Genomic DNA, 18,179 nt, shown 5'->3' on the forward strand with positions numbered 1-18,179 from the left:
CACACACACACACACACACACACACACACACACACACACACACACACACAAGTTCTTATACACTCTGATTTTTTTCTCAATATTCAATCAGAGTGATTAGGTTCTCATCGCTTGGACTTACTTCCCATCCCTCCTCTATTCCAATAGCAGTTATTCACGTTTCCAATGGCCAGGTGTAGTAGCACATCGCTGTAATCTGAGCACTTGGGAGACTGGTATAGGGGGACTCAAGTTAGAGGCCAGCCTACATAACATAATGAGACCCTGTCTGGGTAAATCAATGTATAATGAAGTCACCAGTGACTTCTGGTTTATAAAATCTAAAAGTTAATGCCCTGCTCTCATCCGATTAAACCCCCTGACTAACATAGTGTTGCTCACCACTCTTTCTTTCCATGGGCTTCAGATCTCACTCTGTGTGACTGAGTAAACAGGTAAAGAAATCAAGTTTGGCTAGTGTATTTGAGCAATATCAGGGTACAGTATATTTATCCTAATTAACTTCAGGATTTTCGGTGATTCTCCTAAGGTGTAAGGCTTAGCCATTCTATCATTCCTCCCAGGTTCCAATCCTCTTTCAAAGCCAAACTGAAATCTCCTGCTTATTTCCGCAGAACTCTTCCCCCATTGACCTTGCTCAGGAGCCTTTCTTTGTGAAAACTTCCAGAGCAGAGGCTGGCATAGTTTCCGTTCTTATGGTCTCTTCCACCCAGCAGTTTTCTGCGCAGCAAATGCTCTCAGTAAATCATCCTGGAACTGAATTAAATCTGAATCCAAGGGTCTTGCTCCAGCTTAATTCCCACCTCAGGAATTAAATTTAATGGGTTTCTATTCCAGGCAACCAACCTGATCACCAAGAAGGAACTGCTGACCGTGGACCCAGACACAGAGGACTCACAGCTTGTCTATGAGATCACCATGGGCCCCACGCATGGCTACGTGGAAAACAAGCTGCAGCCAGGCAGACCCGCAGCTGCCTTCACCCAGGGTGGGTTCTTAGGAACCAGAAAGGGGACGTGCTCGATCGTTGCTCTCCCATGTCTTCCACAGTCACTTCCAGCTATTTTTACGGATGGATCATCTAGTTTCTAACCACCCAGCTTATACACTTTACTCTTTCTGATTTCTTCCTGTCACTCGGAACCAGAGAACTTCATCTTCATCATGCCCCTGCCCTTGGGTTTCTAGGTTTTCTGGAAATGACATATGGGACTGTTCTGTTTTCTTATAAGACATACAACAAACTGGCTGCCAGACCGAAAGATTTGTGATCTTAAGAAGTTTATTGTTTTATTCTCTAAGGGTGATGGCATTTATTTCTAAACATCTTCAGCCAAGACATTCAAGTCTGCTTTCTACGCCTCTAAGTTGCTCAATAGAAACATTTTCCTTTTTGAATGACATAAAGCAGGCCATTTTGGATAAGCTTGTCCCTCCTCTTTGGGGATGGCTGTGATTGGGCCCTCACTGAGACCCTGCTTCTTAAGGTCCGCGCTGTGTGCTCCCTTCCCACCCCGTTCTCAGCCATGCTGAGCTGTGGCTTGTGTATGGGTTGCTGCTGTCAGCCAGCTTTCCCTCTCCCATACACCTTCCTCCATAGAGGATGAGGTCAAAGGCTCGTCTCTGTCAGCTTTCAGATTCACACTTCAACACTCCACAGACACTCTCCGGGCGCTTTCTGTCCAGATTCTCCTTTTCTAAGAGCATGAAGGGGCTTTCTGTAAGATAGGCATTTGCACATGAAATTACAAGACTTTGCTTTAAAACTAAGAAGAATCATTTGTTTTTAAGACTACTATACTTGTTACAGTTTTGAAAAACAGTTCCTCTGGCCCATTAGACGACTAGACTTGATACGTTGGTCTGGTACCTGTGAGAGTGTCTTCATACTTCCACATTAGCTCACAGGGGATTCTGGGACTCTTTTTTTTTTTTTTTTCTCACAGAGGATGTGAACTTGGGGTTGATTCGTTATGTGTTGCATGAGGAGAAGATCCAGAAACTAATGGACAGTTTTCAGTTTCTGGTGAAAGACAGTAAACCCAATGTGGTCAACGACAATGTCTTCCATATCCAGTGGTCTCTCATCAGCTTCAAATATACCAGGTACAATTTTTATTGTGTACTGTGTATTGAGAAATAAATTGAGCAAGTAGAGGAAATTAGGATGAAATACTATAGAAGGCAGGTCCATTATGGTTGATGATAATGGTAGTGATGGTGGTGGTGGTGATGGTAGTGATGATGTCGAGGTGGGGTTGGTGGTGGTTGTGAGGCTAGTGATAACAATCATTAAAATAATTGCATGAAATACTTATTGGATGGTATAATGTACATGCCAGGTACAGTGCTATGTTCTCAACATAATTCATCTTATTTGCTTGCAACTTGCAATTATGAGATTCTCTTCCCATCTCCACAGTAGCAAAGCAGTAGAGACAAGAAGAGGCTAAGTCCCTCGCCCTTGGTCATGTAGCTTACAAGCAGTAAGACAAGATCTTAAACCCAGTAATCTTTTTAAAAGTAATTTATTTATTTTTATTTTATGAGCATTAATTGGTGTTTTGCCTGCATGTATGCCTTCATGAGGGTGTCAGATCCCCTGGAATTGGAGTTACAGACAGTTGTGAGCTGCCATGTGGGTGCTGGGAATTGAACCCAGGTCCTCTGGAAGAGCAGCCAATGTTTTAAACACTGAGCCATCTCTCCAGCCCCAAAACCAGTAATCTTAACCATCCTCCTTCAATGCTTCTCTTGAATACTTTTGCTTCCATCTTCAAGTTATAGAAAATAATCCCATAGAATTTGTAGGAAAAACATAGAAAAGAGACCTTCAGGTTGTGATTTTCCAAGATTTCTCAGAATTTTATAGAACTGTCCATCACATATGTGGATTATGATGTTTTCCTCATCTATTGGAGAGTTATTGAGGGAACCCAGAAGAGTTACCATTTGATAATGGTGTTGGACACATATGGTGCTGATTTTCTAAGTTAAACTAGGGTTATTATAGGTAGGGTTATTATTCTACAGTGAACTATTTTTTAACTAGCATTTCAGAGTCACTATTCTAAGACATCAATTTCTTGACAGTTCTGGTGTGGGTAGGTCAACTGAACTTGCTTCCAGGAGCCCCAGACGTAACTTCCCCACTCTTGGACGTACTCAGAATAATCAGATCCAACTGTAAAACATGTAATGTTTTGCGATTTGCTTTTAGTTACCTCCCAATTGCATCACCTCCGAAGTTAAACAAGCTGAGTACAAGGCATCCCTTTTTGTTGGCAAGGCTGGTGGACTGAGCTGCACGGTGGACTGACAGCGGGGTCCACTCTCTCAAAGGTGTTTTGCCTGGAACACTCAAGTCAATGAGACACACAACAGGCTGAATGGCTGTCCTCATTGATGAAATCGGGAGCCTTGGTCACTGCTGTTTTCCTGTGGCTTTTCCAAACCAGCTCACTGTATGAATTAAGATCTTGAGAGGAACTAGCCCCTTCACATATCCAGTACAAATCCCAGTGTGAGGCTGAGACCCCTGCTCAGGCTCTCACATCGTAAAACTCTGTCAGGAAATCTTTGTCCTCTGGGCTCAAGCTCAGACACCACCGCAGCTCAGTTGCACGCATCCTAACAGATCTGGCTCAGTGAGTTCCTACTGGAGTCGTCCCTAACAACCTTCCACACAGCTTCATTCTGAAGGACTGACTCCCTGGCCTCTTCTCCCTACTCTGCCCACTTGGGAGAGGCTGTATGTCACACACACACAAAAGTTTGTAGCTCCTGTTATAAATGTTCTGGGTGACTCTAGTCTCCTCCACCGTGAGTAGGTGGCATTCTTCAACCCTAGTATCCTTGTTCATGGGGGCTGGGACTGCCCCTGGTAAGCATGTTCTCTCCATTTATGTACCTTTTTGAAGGCACTAAATTGCCTGTCCTCTGAAATGCCTGACTCCTGTGCCTGAATAGCACAGATAAGCACTGAGGGAGTGGTCTCTTCGTGGCCCCGAGACAGATTTCCAGAGCCTGATTTTTTTGTGTGCCCCTAGCTATAACGTCAGTGAGAAGGCGGGGTCTGTCAGCGTCACAGTGCAGAGGACTGGGAACCTGAACCAGTATGCCATCGTCCTGTGTCGCACCGAACAAGGCACAGCCAGCTCCAGCTCCAGGGTCAGCTCTCATCCTGGACAGCAGGACTACGTGGAATATGCTGGCCAGGTAGGTGTGGCGAGGACCACTCGTCCCTCAGCATGGTTGCAGGCTGTGGTGGTACCCATCTTCTTCTTGCCCATCTCCCTTCCCACGGCATTGTGTTCTTCAGCCTGGCTGCCAGGCCTTAAATGTCATCCGGTTCTAGGTGTTTACATTTTGCTTCATGACATGACCTCATCAAGGTATTATGTCTGCACTCAGTTCTTGGTGTCTTTCCTCATCCCCTCTCTTCCTGGAGGTATGGAAGAGAGTATATAAACAAACCACTTAGAGAGTTCTTGGGATAGACTAGGTGAGAGATGATGGGCTGGGGGCGGGGGGCTTCCAATAGTAAGACTGACAGGATTGAGCCATGGATCGCAGAGAGGACCAGGAGGCAGGCGAGGATGACACTGCCCCTTGCTGTGAGAGGATGACCAGGAAGAGCAAGCTTGACAAAGTTTAGTGCTGGCGTTTTTGTCTTAGGCATGTTGACTGTGAATTGCCTTAACTCTGGGCTACAGAGGACTTTGCAAGTCTCTTTTACCTTCAGGGTGGTAATGAGAAGGAAAAGGGAGAGTGAGGAATGGGGTGGGGTGGGGGGTGGATATGTGGTACAGGTCAATGGGGAATGCGTCCCTAGCGTGAATTAGGGGTAGAGGTGGATAATTAGCTCCTTTTCTCCCATAGGATGCAGTGCTTAATGGGTATTTACTCCATTTTTTTTCAAGTCAACTTCATTTTAGAAGTTAAATCTCTGTAAAGCAAAGTGGGCTGTGTCCTTTCATGAAGTTCCGGCATCATGAATGGAAGGCTTTTATGTCACTAGGGACATAGAAAAGACCAGAGGAGATAAGGAGTTTTCAGCAAAGGGATGTCACATTTTTCATGAAAAGACAAAGGTCTGTCAGTGTGTTCCAGATCTTAAACAGAAATCTAATGAGTGTATTGTTTTCCTGGGGGCATTCTGAAATACAGAGATTAGCAATAACTCGGTTTGATCAGTTGATTAGGTATGCACTAGTGATTTTGACTGATTTAAATTATACGTTTTTCAGAGTTGGGTGCCCTGAGAGGCTTCTGACTAGTTCTTATTTTTAACTGCCTCAGTTTATGCAAACAACAGGCCAGATCCATTTCCCACTCTTCCAGTTTGGACAAGTGTCTATCTCTGGTTCTATTTAAAGTGTTTATCACTTTATTAATTCTCTCTCTCTCTCTCTCTCTCTCTCTCTCTCTCTCTCTCTCTCTCTCTCTCTCTGTGTGTGTGTGTGTGTGTGTGCGCGCGCACGTGTGTCTCTGTCTGTCTGTCTCTCTCTGTCTCTGTCTCTTCTACTCCCTTCTCTTTTTCATTCATTCATCCTTTTTTTTGACAAGGGTCTAACCAGGACAATTTTTGTTACATTTACAGTTATATGCATACAAAATAAGTTCTCTCTATTGTACCTGCCATTCACTCATGCCCCTAGCCCATTTTCTACAAAATATTAGTCTAGCGTGTTAAGTGATGTTTTATAAACTCAAACTCAATTATTCAGTACAACAAGTTTCTATTGTTAATTTTTAATTAGATACATAATATAGTCATGGCAGTGGTGATATATCTGTGTAGTGTTTTAAAATATCTCAACACTTTCATCATATGGTTTTCTTTAGTCTTCCTAGTGTAGAGAAATATTATGAATTAATATCTGATGTTTATAAACTTTCATAACTTTATCTACTTGGTGGGGCAATCAGCACCTGAAACTCAAACTTCATACTCTAAAATTGGAGTTCTTTCCTGTTAAGCTTGCCCCAGTTAGAAAGAGCACTGAGCCGGGCGTTGGTGGCGCACGCCTTTAATCCCAGCACTCGGGAGGCAGAGCCAGGTGGATCTCTGTGAGTTCGAGGCCAGCCTGGGCTACCAAGAGAGCTCCAGGAAAGGCGCAAAGCTACACAGAGAAACCCTGTCTCGAAAAAACCAAAAAAAAAAAAAAAAAAAAAAAAAGAAAGAGCACTGAGCAACTAAATGATAATTGTTAATAAAAGAACACAAATACAAGCTGGGCGGTGGTGGTGCACACCTTTAATCCCAGCACTCGAGAGGCAGAGGCAGGTGGATCTCCATGAGTTCGAGGCTAGCCTGGTCTACAGAATGAGTTCCAGGACAGGCTCTAAATGCTACACAGAGAAACCCTGTCTCAGGGAGAAAAAAAAAAAGAACACAAATAAATGTCACCCATGTTTCTAGTCACCAGGGGTAAGATAACTCTTTACCTCCGTGTTCTTATACAATAAATGAGCCCCAGCTGCACATGGAGAACAGGGAGAGGAGTCTGAGGGTTGTGGGCTGGACCAAGGGGAGTTGTCAATAGAAGAACTCAAAGGTATCATGCGGTTCTTTGCCGCATCAAGTCGGGTGATCGTTTCTCGCAATCCTCCCGAGGAACTGAACCAAGGAAGGCGCAGTTCAACTCCTTCTGTTTATCTCTGGCAGGTGCAGTTTGATGAACGAGAGGACACCAAGTCCTGTACCATCGTCATCAATGATGACGACGTGTTTGAGAAGACTGAAAGTTTCACTGTGGAGCTCAGCATGCCAGCCTATGCCCTGCTAGGAGAGTTCACCCAGGCGAAGGTCATTATCAGTGACACCGAGGATGAACCCACCCTGGAATTTGATAAGAAGATCTACCGGGTCAACGAGAGCGCTGGGTTTCTGTTTGCACCTATTGAAAGAAAAGGTCTGTTGTTGCCAGCGGTGACAAGGAGCTGTGATAATAACTAACGTCTATCGAGCCTCTTCTGTGTGCCGAGTGCTCAGGTTTCATATTAACTCCTGTGTTATTTTTGTATATATTAACCTACTGAACTCCCAGAACAGCTGTAATGTAGAGTCCACCTGTATAGAGCATTAGCAGCACCCCCCCCTTCTCAGCACATGTAGTTAGAGCTCCGTTTGTTTTTAAAGGCCATGTAAAGACTAGTTACATTTCATCTTGCATTATTTATTAACTTAGTCTTTTTAATCAATCACCCATTCCATAAAATATTTACCAGCTGTGGTCAAGGAGAGAGGTTGTATTTGTGCAAATCTCAGGTTTCAGAAGGCAGAAAATATACTTAAAGATTTCCCTACCCGGATGTTAAGTATAATGTTCAGATAAAAAACAATATACCCCCTTTGGGAAATAAAGGGCAAGTTTTGAAGGCTGGACATCGAAAACAAAGATTTTTATGGGTTTATGATTGTGCAGTTCCGACCTTTTAAAACACATAGGGATGAAATCCCCTTTCAAGACCACAGGAATGCAAATGATGAGGTCGGGTTTCAGTGTTGAATCTGCTGACTGGGTATTAGGGAGATAAATACTGTGGGTAGCACAAAAACCTTAGTAAATGCCACTTGGAAAACAGGCAAGCCCCACTGATTGCTCTGGGCCACCTGACCACTGCAGGCTGTCACCCAGGGATGTGACAGCACTAATGAGTGCAGTCGTTTGTATTTTTATATTGTTTTGTATTGTTTCATCTTTCCTTTTTTTAAACAAGCTTGTTTCTCTCGGGGAATTAAAGTGCAGAAGTTTCTCCAGAGAGGCAGTGAACTGTTCTCATCTCACTTCCTTCAGGACACAATTACTTTGCTACTTAAAGTACCAAATCTGCCTCTTATCTTTCCACCCGCTGTGGTCTTAGATGGTGGGCAATGAGTCTTGTGAATTAACAGAGCACAAAATTTACAGAATAGGAAATCCATTTTAAGTTATTTGGGGAAGTATCTGGGGTATATTAAATCCCCAAGCGGTTTATACCACGGGCTTAATAGAATCTGCAGTTCAGGAAGGTTGCCTGTCAGGGCTGGAGCAGAAATAGTGATGGAATGTGGCCGAGGGAAAAGCTCATTAAGTTACTAGAAATGTAGAAATGTTCAAGTTTGAGGAGCACACATTCACATACTCTGTCTGACTTCCTCGCCGTGTGTGTTGCAGGAGATGCGAGCAGCATTGTGTCTGCCATTTGCTACACAGTCCCGAAATCAGCCATGGGCAGCAGTCTCTATGCTCTGGAATCAGGTTCCGATTTTAAGTCCAGAGGGAGGTCTGCTGAGAGCCGTGTGATATTCGGACCCGGCGTCACCATGTCCACATGTGACGTCATGGTCATTGATGACAGCGAGTATGAAGAGGAAGAGGAGTTTGAGATTGCCCTGGCTGATGCTTCTGACAATGCCCGCATTGGAAGACTGGCAATGGCCAAGGTCCTCATTAGTGGTCCCAATGATGCCTCGACGGTCTCCCTGGGCAACACAGCTTTCACAATCAGTGAGGATGCAGGTAATGGAGAGTCTCTCTGGGTTTCTAGGAACCATCTCCTCATCCTTCATCCCAATACAGGTTCCTGTCTGACAATGTCCTTAGGACATGGAAAATGTCGTTCCTTAGTGGCACTATTGTTGGTCTTGAGTATTACGTGTTGCCGGGTATTAAGACCAGCGATGGAAGGTAATGAAAATAGAGAGTTCTGCCCACTTTGCTTGCTCTTCTGGTTAATGGTAGAGAGGTAACTGGCTTGGAGCAGCATGGTCTTTGTGGCCCAGAGGCTGCTACGATCCTAAGCATTTTGGCTTGTGAAGTGGAGCAATATGAGTCATTGAGGGTGCAGATAGTTAGTACACTGTTAGCTGCTAAAACAAACATCCTCATTTCAGTGTCTTAACACACTGGAGCATTATCATTTATATGTCATCCCTAAGAAGTCAGTGGTCAATCTCTTCTATGTGCTCTTTAATAGCTGAGGCCCCTTCCTTCTGGTGGCTCTTAAGGGTCTCGAAAGTCTATCATGTGCCCTGGTAGAGGGAGATAGCAATTGTATTGAAGATCAAGACCTTCTAAATCTTTGAAGAAATGTTGGGGTGTATTGGGAACTAACACTTTTTAAAGATTTTTTGTTTGTGTGTGTGTGTGTGTGTGTGTGTGTGTGTGTGTGTGTGTGTGTGTGTGTATGCATGCACATGCATACACACATGCACACAGTGCATTCACAGATATGCAGGTCCCTCAGAGGCCAGAGATGACATCAGATCCTCTGTGAGAGCAACAGGCTCCCTTAACCACAGAGCCATCTTTCCAGTTCCCAGGACTAGTATTTTTAAAACATACTGGATGCCAGGCACATTGTCCTGTGTGCCCTGTGCATTCAAACTCCATCTTCAGTGGATCAGGTAACATCGCATAGAAAAGCAGATTGAAGGCTGGAGAGGTGACTCAGTCTTTAAGAGCATGTGCGGGTCTTACAGAGGACTGGGTTTGGGTCCCAGCACCCACATGGATGCTCCAGTTCCAGGGGATCCAGCACCCTTTTCTGGCCTCCATGGATACCAGTACATACATACATGCAGGCAAAACATTCATACAGTTAAAATAAAAACAAGTAGATAAATCTCTTAAAAAAAACCCCAAAAACTTCATGTAAAAAAAAAATGATACAGCTATGTGAGGTATGTTGAGAATGTAGTGTTTGATGGGATTCTTAATCTTAATCCCTATGGTTATGAGAAGAATTGAGTATCTTTAGGATACTGCAACTATGGTGAACCCAAAAGATGAAGCTTGTTCCTAAGATAATAAGCCCATATGGTTTAAGTAATGATGTGTGCACTGCTGGGTAAAATAGGAAAATCAACCCAGTTGAAACATTTCATTAAGAACGTGCAGCTCCAGGGCCCCTGAGCTCGGTGCTGACTTTTCCAGCTGAGGCTCTCTTCTCAGGGGCTTTTATCCTTAAATAGGCTTCATATTTTTGTTTTTTCAATTTTTTTTTTTGGTGGCAGGTGATCCTTCAGGGGCATGTGAAACCTGCTCTTCCCAAGGGCTATTTTTTCAGTGCCCCCACCCCCCAGATGCTCCTGGGAGTCTCCTCTTGACCTCGGCGTCAGGGAAAGGGAGCAAGTACACCTCTCAGCCGTGTTCGTGTCCTCAGATGCCCTCTGATATTTTGGCTCGGACATTAAAAATCACTATTACCTTAATCCAGGCACAGTGAAGATTCCAGTTATCCGCCATGGCACTGACCTTTCTACCTTCACCTCTGTGTGGTGTGCAACACGTCCCTCAGACCCAGCTTCTGCCACTCCGGGAGTTGACTATGTTCCCAGTTCAAGGAAGGTGGAATTTGGGCCAGGTATCACTGAACAGGTGAGTCCACAGTAGCCAAAGTACCTCAAAGTCAAAAGTCTCGTTGTTGCTAGTGTAGTTTCCTCTGTCCCTCCCTCCCTTCCTTCCTGTCCCTCTCTCCCTCCCTCCCTCCCTCCCTCCCTCCCTCCCTTCCTTCCTTCCTGAATATAGATTCTTCCCTCATACAATAGATCCTGACCACAGCTTCCTTCCCCAGCTCCTCCCAGTTCACCCCTCCCCACCTTCCTTCTCCCCCAGATCCACTCCCCCTCCATCTCCAGACAGACAAAAGAGCAGGCCTCCCTCCAAGAGACAGCAACCAAACACAACAAAACACAACACATTAAGACAAGGCAAAAGCCCTCACACCGAAGCTGGACAAGGTAACAGGAAGGAAAGAGCTCCAGGAGCAGGCAAGGGTCAGAGACACACCGCTCCCACTGTTAGGAGGCCCACAGAACCCCCAAGCGACAAGCACAGAGGACATGGTGCAGACCCATGCAAAGCCATGCTTGTCCCTTCGGTTTCTGTGAGCCCACATGAGTCCTGTTCTCCAGGAGTCCTCTATCCCTCCTGACTCCTAAAATCTTTCCTCACCCCCCTCCCTGGAGCTCCACGAGGAGGGACCCAATGCAGACTTCCACTTGAGACTCTTTCTGCATAATGTCACTAGTGCAGTTTCCGGCTGCTTTTGAAGAGTCACTTCAAAACAGTAAAAGCCCTTTACAACATTTCAGTCCTTACTTTCTTCGGAAATGTATACAAACAGAAGCCGGCAATACGGCCTCACCTCTAAAACTTATGGCCTGAGTTTTGATCCCGGTACCCACATGGCAGAAGGAAAAACCATCACCTGAACATTGTCCTCTGACCTTCACACTTGTGCCGTAGTACGCTTGCACATGCGTGTGTGTGCACACGCGCACACATACACACACAATAAATAAATGTAAAAGATATATGAAAAACATATGCAAATGAACACAAATTCATGAAAGGATCTTCTTTACCATCAAATCTCCAACAATGCCAGCTTAGAATAGAAACTGTAAGAATGTGATAATGAGATTATCATTATGAATTTCAATAAAAAAAAATAAACTCGCTTTGTGAGCACAGAGAAGACGCCAGGGATGGGTGCCGCGCCTTCTCTGAAGTTTGTTTTGCTCTCTCCTCCAGTTTTGCACCTTGACTATCTTGGACGACACGCAGTACCCAGTCATCGAAGGGCTGGAGACCTTTGTGGTTTTCCTCAGCTCAGCACAAGGAGCTGAACTGACCAAACCCTCTCAGGCTGTCATTGCGATTAATGACACGTTCCAAGACGGTAAGAGGCTGGGAACGCCTGCTGCTAGCTTAAAGTGTATTTCTGTGTTTTCTTAACTCCCGTGCGCGTCACGTTGTATCTCATTCATACTTTCATTCATGAAATCTGTATGCGTGTATATGTGTTATACATATATCCATGGACAAACGCATGCATGTACGCTTGCATAGACATGGAGGAGACAACCGCTCATGCCAGTCCTCTGCCGGGCTCAGAGAGATGTGTAAGCGTTAGGCCTTATGTTCAAGAAGTCCGGTGTCTGGTGTGGCAGGTTTTACAAAGGAGTCCTCAGGTCTGATAGGAATCTGTTCATGGATGACAAAGGAAAGCCTGTTGCAAATGAGAGGTAAGTATAGACACGTGAGAAATATTGACGGATGCATATTGGGGAACTGGAATGCTGACGTCTGCTCGGAACAGGACAGCAGGTAAGTAGAGGCATGAACAGGAAGTTGCAGTGAGTCAGGTCCTGTGGGGCCTTGTGTCCTGGCCAGAGGGCTTTGCAAGGGGAGCAATATGTGGGTATGAGCAGGAGCGGTGCAAGGTTGGTTTTTTTTTTTTAGGAAAGTAATATTGGCAGTAGTGGAAATGGTCTACACCAGTGAGTAGAAGCAGTATATGACCAAAATGCAGTCACCACTGAAGACATAATGGGCGTAAGTGAGGCTGAACCCGAGAGCTGCTTCTCAGGAAGAAGGGAAGGAAATTAGCATTTTTAGAACATCTGGATCCATATGTGGGTCCAGAGGTTGGAAATCAAGTCATAGTCTCCAAGTGAGGCAAGAGGACTGTCATCAGCAGCCCCAGTGGCTGACGACAGAGTCAGGGTTAAAAAAATTCCCTAAAATAGGAAGAGATAAGCCACAGGATAATGTTTATGTTTTTATTCATCTTTAGATAATCGTGTATATGGTAGTAAAAACTACAAATGGCAAAAGACACGCTGTGAAAATTTAATCTTCCTTATGTCCCTCCCTCTCAATTATCTAGACCCCATCACTGGAAGCAATCATTTTGTATGCATTGTTCGTGAGAAATATGTGTGTGTGTTTATATGTGTGTATATGTGTATTTACGTACATATATATTTACATATATATGTAACAATTCATTAAGGTATAATTTAGTAAGTTTAAAAAGATGCACTAGGAGAAGAAAGAGTCTAAAAACTCTGAAGACAGTGATACACATGTCACCAGGATAAAGAGGTTGAGCAGTCCCACACCCTACTCCCATCACTCATGCCCTTGGCAGGCAGTCTCTCCCCCAACTGAAGCCCTAGCGACCACGTATCTGCTTTGTGCCCCTGAGGTTCTGCTTTCCTCAGAATGTCAGAGATGAATTCTGTAATCCGCCACACAGTAGATGTTATTGCATGTTCATTTATTCTTGGTATGTCTATAATTTTTCATATGAACCGGTCAAACTCCAGTAACACTTACCATCTTCATTGCACTCTGGGAACTCAATTTCCCCCAACATTTTATTGGTAGGTGTTAGAGTTGCAGTCTTAGGAATTTGATATACAAAAAATGTTTCTGATCTATGAGGAAGGCTACCACGTGTGTTTTATGTCAAGAATTTACCCCAGGAAAGAAATCCCCAAACTTACCTTAGTGATCGGTTGTAGTCAACAGGATTTTCTCATGGTGGTCACCCCTCTTCCTTGTGATCACTAGCTTTTGTTGAGGCCCTTCACTGCACACACTTTTGGGTACAGAGACTTTACACACATTATATCTGTCCTTCGCGGCAGCCATTCATGTGTGACACTGAGATCTGAATAGTTTGTGTAAGACCCTGTGAAGAGATGGATGATGGAGTCAGAGGCAAAGCTCAGCTCTATTCCATTCTGTCCCACCTGGTTCCGTGTCCTGCCTTGCTGACTTCTCCCATGCAGCTGGAGCTGGCATCCGTCCTCTAGGTGGCAATGTCTGCTGTGACTTGGAGAACCTTATGAAGTCAGCTTTTACCTTCCAAATGCAATCGCTCACCTTTCTGGGGGCAGTTGCTCACATTTCTGATGTAATCTTGGGTACTTTTATCTTTTTTTTTTTCCACTGTGCTGAATTCAGAACCCTAAATAAGGAATTCATCTCAGAAGGTTTTCTTGTTTTTATTTACCTCTTCTGAAATTAGACTCTAATGTGCATATGAGTATTACTGGCAGACAAGAAAGATCTTGTAGCCACTGACATCAATTATTCCTGTGTGTACAACTGAGTAGAGCTTACTCATTAACTCCAAAGAATCAGAGGTGGGATTTCTGTTAACTCTCCAACATAACCATTGCCTGAAAGGAGGCCACCACATACCAGGCATTGTTACTGTATTCACTTTGTCAATGACCAAAAAGATGAGCAGAATAATAGAGTCTATGGAGTATCTTATGTCCCTGAATATGGTGCTCAATATTGTATCAGCAACAGAGAACAGAGTCCTGTGTTTTATTTCCAGATCTAAGGCTTATGTAAATAAGTATGTCGGTCATGTACAACAAATGTGCTAAGAGAGCTGCTCAATGATAAATGCATTATACCCACTGCAAGCCCACATGCCTTCAGCGAATAACTTCCTTTGCATCTATGCACCCTATCAGTAGAAAGAGAGGGTCCCCGAAATCCTGGAAAATCACCCCCCTGGCCACTGCTGCCTCTTCCTAGGACTGCACTGCTCTGAAAAGCACTTGACAGACGGCATCAATATGTATGAGAGCCCTAAACACAAAACGTGACCTACACCGCCAGCAGTGTGCACAGCCTGTTCTGCATTCACCTTGCTGTCCTGTGTTGTCTCTTGCAGCCTCCTGGTGGTGGGGGCTTTCTTAAAGACAAGGACTTTTTTTTTTCTGTGCACACAGTCAGAAGTGTCCATCCCTCCAACCCCCAACAGATAGATAGAAGTGACAGTGACTATCTTGTCACAGATGGGGAGAGAAGAGTGTTTACAGCTCTGGAGGAATCTGGGGTTGGTTAATGCATGAGAAAATATTACCACTTTAGCCCTTAACTTTCTCACTTGGCTTGGAGCTTGCCGGCCACAAAACCCATCTGAAGCTTTCAACACAGGCCAAGAGCAGCACAGCCCCCTTGCTTGCTCTGCCCTCCCTGTGGCAACACACCTCCGTTGGTGTCAAGCACTTTGCACCGGATGACAGGCCCCTCCTACACTGTTAAGATGCAGTCACTGATTGCCACTTAGGCTTCATATTGTTTGAGGAGGCATCCTCTGTCTCTTCGTGTGGTCATCATTGATGCCCGGTAGACTCCATTCTGACAGGATGGGTTTGTCCTTGCTCCATCCAACCCTTCGAAGCCAGAGTCAATTGAAGGCAAACAGAACTTTCTGGGTGTGGACTTGCAGAGTGGCGAGCTGTTCCCAGCATCCCTTTCTTTTAGTTTTGAGGGGCCTCATGCAGAATGCAGCCAAGAAGAGAGTGATGGTAGCATGAGGGTTGCGTATCTACAGCTCTGAACACGAAGTTCATCTCCGGAGGCTTCGGCATCTCTTTCCTTGCACTGTTCATGGAGACATTAATAACAGCAGTTAACCAAATGCTGGGCTTGGCGAAATGTCTTAATGTAGAGCATCACCATGGGCACTGAGGCAGCAGAGAGAGAAATGATTCCCTGGATGAAGAAGCATGGGGCACATGCAAACCAAAATATATTCAACCTGCCATATTTGGCTGACTCCTATTGAACCTTGTGCTACACTCTGAGTATCATGGCTTGTGTTATCTTTGGAAAGCCAGGTCCTCTTAACCATGCTAAGAGATGCTCATATTTTTGCTTTGCATGTTTAAAAACCCAACATTCAGAAAGTTTACCTTGTCATGTAGCCAGTTTGGAAGGTCAAGCCTGTTTCTTCTAATTCCTTTGCTTCCAACCAGTCTTTGGGGCTCCTTCCTGAAGTCAAATGAGCTCACCAGGTCTCAGAGAGCAGCTAGCGCCATAGCACTAGTCACAGGTCAATTACAACCTGTGAAATTCAGCCTATATAGATTTTGTTTGGTCCAAATAAGTTGGACCTATGGGGAATTTCTTTGTAGTATTTTATTTACTATTGTTATTAACTTAAGAGAAAAATCTAGATCTCTGGCTTAATTTATAAGTAACATCTGACAACAACAACAACAGCTAATGAAAACAAAGCCCTTTACATAGATCAAGCCTGTTTTGTTGTTGGTGTTGGTTGTTTTCCTTTGCTAGCATCTGTACTCTTCCCTGGTGTCTCCCTGACCCAGGACCTATGTGAGGGGCCTTCAATTGTCATCAACCTCGGCTCGTTTGTTTTCCTTACTGTATCCCGAGGAGCAAAGTGGGCTATGTGGCATATTCAAATCATTACCATACTGTCTTCGTGTGTGTTACCTGTTTGTACTGGAAGTAGTAACCGCATTCTGAAGCTGGGGGAAAATGGGTACAAAGTCAGCCTAGTGTAGCTCGTTGGAATCACACTCATAACGGCAGCAGCGATTGTGTCGTAGGAGCGACAGCCACACTTGAGGTCCCCTTAACATTCGTGCTTTGCCGTCCTGTGTTGGCCTTCAGGGGAGTGCCACTGTGCTGCTGCGTCTCCCACTGACAAGGCCCCCATCTCCCCATCCCTTGCCCAGTTCCCAGTATGCAGTTTGCCAAGGATTTGCTTCTAGTGAAGGAGAAGGAGGGTGTCCTGAACGTTCCTATCATCCGGAGTGGGGACCTGAGCTATGAGTCATCAGTGAGGTGCTACACCCAGAGCCACTCAGCTCAGGTCATGGAGGACTTTGAGGAGAGAAGAAATACAGACTCTTCACGGATTACATTTCTGAAAGGGGAGAAGGTAAGTGGGCTCATGGTGACTCAAAGATGAAATTAACCTCCTTGTAACCTTGATTTGTCCATGAAGTAAATTAGATACAATCTACTCTAGGAGTTCTCTACAAATTGATAAAATTACTAATGATGCCATCAATTCCACTTTGTCTTTGTTTACAAGAAAACATATGCATCATTGGTTGAGCTGGGAAGCATAGATGGAATCCAGCAGAATCAAATGTAGACCTCTTAGTCCGAAACTGCAATAGAGAAACCCCCAATGTCACTTAAACAGCAAACAGTGAAAGAGAGTTCTCTGATATGAAGGTCTTTGTCCAGGGCAATATATATCCCAACATAGGACCTAGGAGGCATGCACTATACAGCTTCAAGGGTTGTCTTGACAGTATGCCTTAATTTACATTAAATTAAAGCCACTCTGAAGTGAGAAACTATTGTACAATATTTCATGGCATGTACCTAGTCTGCATGCCCAGGAATAGTAAGGAGCCTCAGTGTCTCAGATATGGAGGCTTTTGAATCTCACTGTCATCTCAGAGGCATGCTTCCTGTAATTTCAAGGTAGCTCAGAGGTAGGACTGAGAGAGAATTGATTTACAACCTTTCCCGAGTCTCAGTTTCAATGGCAGAGTCAGGTGCATGTATCCGTTGTTCAAGGCACACAGTCCTCACTCTATGCAAAGCTCCTCCCATGGTTTTTCTGCCTTGTTCATTCCCTCCCTCACTTACTGTGTTTGATCTGTAGCTCCTATTTGTATTTTTTTCCCTCTGAAGGTGTTTTTGTTTTGTTTTATTATGGCACAGCTGTTAAAAATACTTGCTGCTCTTCCAGAAGACCTAAATATAGTTCCCAGGACCCATGTCAGGCAGTCACCCATGGCAGGTGGTCACAACTGCCTGTAACTCCAGCCCCAAGGGATCCAACTCCCTCTTCTAGCCTCCATGGATTCCTGTACACACACACACACACACACACACACACACACACACACACACACACGTAAATACAATTTCAAGAAATCTTTTTAGATGTTCTTCGTTTTGCCTGCATGATCTATTATTTATAAAAATGTTATTCTGCATTTAGTCTTTTGCTGTCTTTACAGCATTATGTCTCAAGTTCTGCCTGTGTCTTTTAGGTCTGTATCTAATCTGGTACTTTTGGCTATTGTACAATAGTTCGTGGCCTGTACCTAGTCTGTTTCACTCATGCATGCCCGGGAATATTAAGGAGCCTCTGTGTTCACACCAAAGCTCTTGTCACCACAAATCATGCTTCAGTGTCGAGCCTCACAGGGGTGCATTTCCAAGGCCTAAGTGATAATCTCTTTAGAGATTTATCTTCAGGAACAAAACTGCTGTATCCTAGGATGTACATACACTACATTAGATAAAGGAATTCCAGAGAACTTTCTAGAACATTGCTGGACATGTGTGAAGACTGTGATCAGTCTGCATCCTCTCCTGCCACTGGCATTCCTCATCCTTTCCATTTTTGTAGTATAATAAAAATGAAGCTGGTTGTCATTTTGCTTTGTGTTTCTCTGCTATTGTCTTATGTGACCGTTTAGTGGGTGTCTCGGTTACAGTTTCTATTGATGTTATAAAACACCATGACCAAAAGCAAATTGGAGAGAAAAGGGTTTATTTCATCTTACAGCTTACATACTGTTATCCAGGGAAATC

General features: G+C 44.4%; 1 protein-coding gene across 1 annotated transcript in view; it reads left to right on the forward strand.

Moving 5' to 3' along the window:
* Window positions 1-18,179, forward strand: part of Fras1 (Fraser extracellular matrix complex subunit 1) — a 420,836-nt gene that overhangs the window by 365,705 nt on the left and 36,952 nt on the right. The window contains exons 52-59 of the mRNA XM_006975359.4: window positions 838-988; window positions 1,947-2,106; window positions 4,050-4,218; window positions 6,671-6,917; window positions 8,163-8,507; window positions 10,207-10,367; window positions 11,526-11,673; window positions 16,292-16,497. Coding sequence (XP_006975421.1) covers window positions 838-988; window positions 1,947-2,106; window positions 4,050-4,218; window positions 6,671-6,917; window positions 8,163-8,507; window positions 10,207-10,367; window positions 11,526-11,673; window positions 16,292-16,497 — 1,587 coding nt within the window. The remainder of the gene's footprint in view (window positions 1-837; window positions 989-1,946; window positions 2,107-4,049; window positions 4,219-6,670; window positions 6,918-8,162; window positions 8,508-10,206; window positions 10,368-11,525; window positions 11,674-16,291; window positions 16,498-18,179) is intronic.

The sequence above is a fragment of the Peromyscus maniculatus genome, chromosome 10, assembly GCF_049852395.1.
Source record: "Peromyscus maniculatus bairdii isolate BWxNUB_F1_BW_parent chromosome 10, HU_Pman_BW_mat_3.1, whole genome shotgun sequence".
Classification (NCBI taxonomy): domain Eukaryota; kingdom Metazoa; phylum Chordata; class Mammalia; order Rodentia; family Cricetidae; genus Peromyscus; species Peromyscus maniculatus.